The sequence below is a fragment of the Mandrillus leucophaeus genome, unplaced genomic scaffold (assembly GCF_000951045.1).
Source record: "Mandrillus leucophaeus isolate KB7577 unplaced genomic scaffold, Mleu.le_1.0 Scaffold46, whole genome shotgun sequence".
In the NCBI taxonomy this organism is placed as follows: domain Eukaryota; kingdom Metazoa; phylum Chordata; class Mammalia; order Primates; family Cercopithecidae; genus Mandrillus; species Mandrillus leucophaeus.
This window is the reverse complement of record NW_012104920.1, coordinates 1,747,513-1,749,339: the sequence shown is the minus strand read 5'-3', so window position 1 is coordinate 1,749,339 and position 1,827 is coordinate 1,747,513. Positions and strand designations below refer to the sequence as shown.

Below are 1,827 nucleotides of genomic sequence, written 5' to 3'. Positions count from 1 at the left end.
CAGCCCCAGCCCCGCCTCAGCGCCCTCACCCTGGGTGCTCAAGCCCTTGACCTGGGCCTCGGTGCTCGCTGTGAAGTTGCTGAACGTCTCTCTCAGGCCCCGCAGCTCCCGCTGCAGCTGGGCGTCTGGCCAGGAGAGGGTGCAGAGAGAACAAAATGGGAGCGCTGTGTCCACCACCACCGCACCCACCACTCCTTCGCCACGGTACCCCGTCAACACCCCCCAGTGTTGCCCCCTTCCCTGCCCACCCCTGGGGCACCCACTTTGGGATCCGATCACACAGACAACCACCAGCAGCAGGAGGCTGAGGCCCAGGGAGAGCAGGAGGAGGCGAGGGCCGGAGCAGAGACGCCGCAGGAGGGACTGCGGAGGAGGTGGCCCTGCGAGAGGAGGGGGTGTCAGGAGCGCGGGGACAGAGGGGAGCCTGGCACAGCTCCGGGGTCCTGAAAGGGGAACAAGCTAAGGCGGCCCTAGTAGTCTAGGAGGAACCATGCACATGAAAAAATGCGGGCGGTGGGCGACCCTGCAGGGCCAGAGGCAACTGGAAATCGGGGAGAAAAGAGGGCTGGGGAGGGGGGCTAAGCGCTGAGCCGCCCCATCCCACCGAGGCCCTGAGCTTTTGCTGACACCTAATGGCATGACTGCGTCACTGCAGCCAATCCAGGAGCCTCAGTCCACCCCCTCCTCCCGCGCCTTGCAACGCGAGTGAGTGCCCCGCGCCTCGGAGCCGCTGCTGCTTCCCCTGAAAGTGGGAAAAGGCGGGAGGTGTCTTTCTCTGTCCGTGAATTCCACTCGTCTTTGGCTGCGCGCAGGGAGAGAAGGTGCAATAGCTGCCCTTCAGGCCCTCAAGTCTTCCACCCAGCAGGGGGAAGAGACACGTTAGCCCTGTGTCCTGAGAGTTGGAGGGTGGGGGGCCCTCCCGGGGCTCTCCCTGGCCTCTCTCCTCCGCTGCGGACCCTCCTTCCGTCAAAACGCGCTGCACCCCATCCCCCAAGAACTCCAGCCTTGCCCAGCCTAAACAAGTGCCTGCTCGGAGGACAAAGAAATGGGTCAAGGGGAATTTGCTTTTGAAGCAAGAGGGTGTCGTTCTCCCACAGGTCAGAGATCCCTCATCCCCCGCACAGAATCTTCAGACCCTTCGCAGAAACCTTTGCCCACTTCACCAACCTGATCACTGACACACACAGGCACGCGCACACGCACACACGCGCACACACACACGCACGCACGACCAGGGCTCCCTGGGTGGTGTTGGAAGGGGAAAGGAAGAGGGGTCTGACTTCGTCATAGAAAGCCAACAGTGACCTCATCTCTCCAACTTCCAGCTGTTCCCACACCCCCTGGGTCCACCCCCGAGTGCCAGGAGGCACAGGAAAGCTTTGGGCAGCTGTCACCAAGAAAGGGACTCCAACTCCACACTCTGCCCCTCTCTTGAGAGGGGCAGCTCCGACGCTTTTCTCAGTGTTGGGAGAGGGAGACAGACGCAGAGAGAGAGCCAGGCTCACGGGCAAGAGTAGGAGCTGTGGCTGGGGGGTGGAGAACCGCCAAATTCTCGCCTTGCAGAGGCAGGGCAAGGCGGCCCTCACCTTTTCCGAGCTGATGGTGGTCACTCTCCTCATTGTCCAGATGCTGCAGGTCCTGATACTCCTTGGTCATGATGGGGCTGGTGCTGGAGCTGGGACTGAGTCAAGGCTGAGGCTGGGGCTGAGGTGGGGGCTCACCAGGGCTAGAGCTGGAATGAGGGGCCCATCTTTTTACTCCCATCTGATTGACGGCTCCATGGAGACCTTTCTTCTTTCTTTCTCTCTCCTTTTTTTTTTTTTTTTT

The 1,827-nt window shown here is 61.5% G+C and overlaps 1 protein-coding gene across 1 annotated transcript in view; it reads right to left on the bottom strand.

Moving 5' to 3' along the window:
- ASGR1 (asialoglycoprotein receptor 1) overlaps window positions 1-1,827 on the bottom strand; it is a 6,862-nt gene that overhangs the window by 4,405 nt on the left and 630 nt on the right. Inside the window, exons 2-4 of the mRNA XM_011994630.1 lie at window positions 1,587-1,681; window positions 264-380; window positions 30-125 (exon numbers count right to left, since the gene is read on the bottom strand). Coding sequence (XP_011850020.1) covers window positions 30-125; window positions 264-380; window positions 1,587-1,656 — 283 coding nt within the window. The 5' untranslated portion in view covers window positions 1,657-1,681. The remainder of the gene's footprint in view (window positions 1-29; window positions 126-263; window positions 381-1,586; window positions 1,682-1,827) is intronic.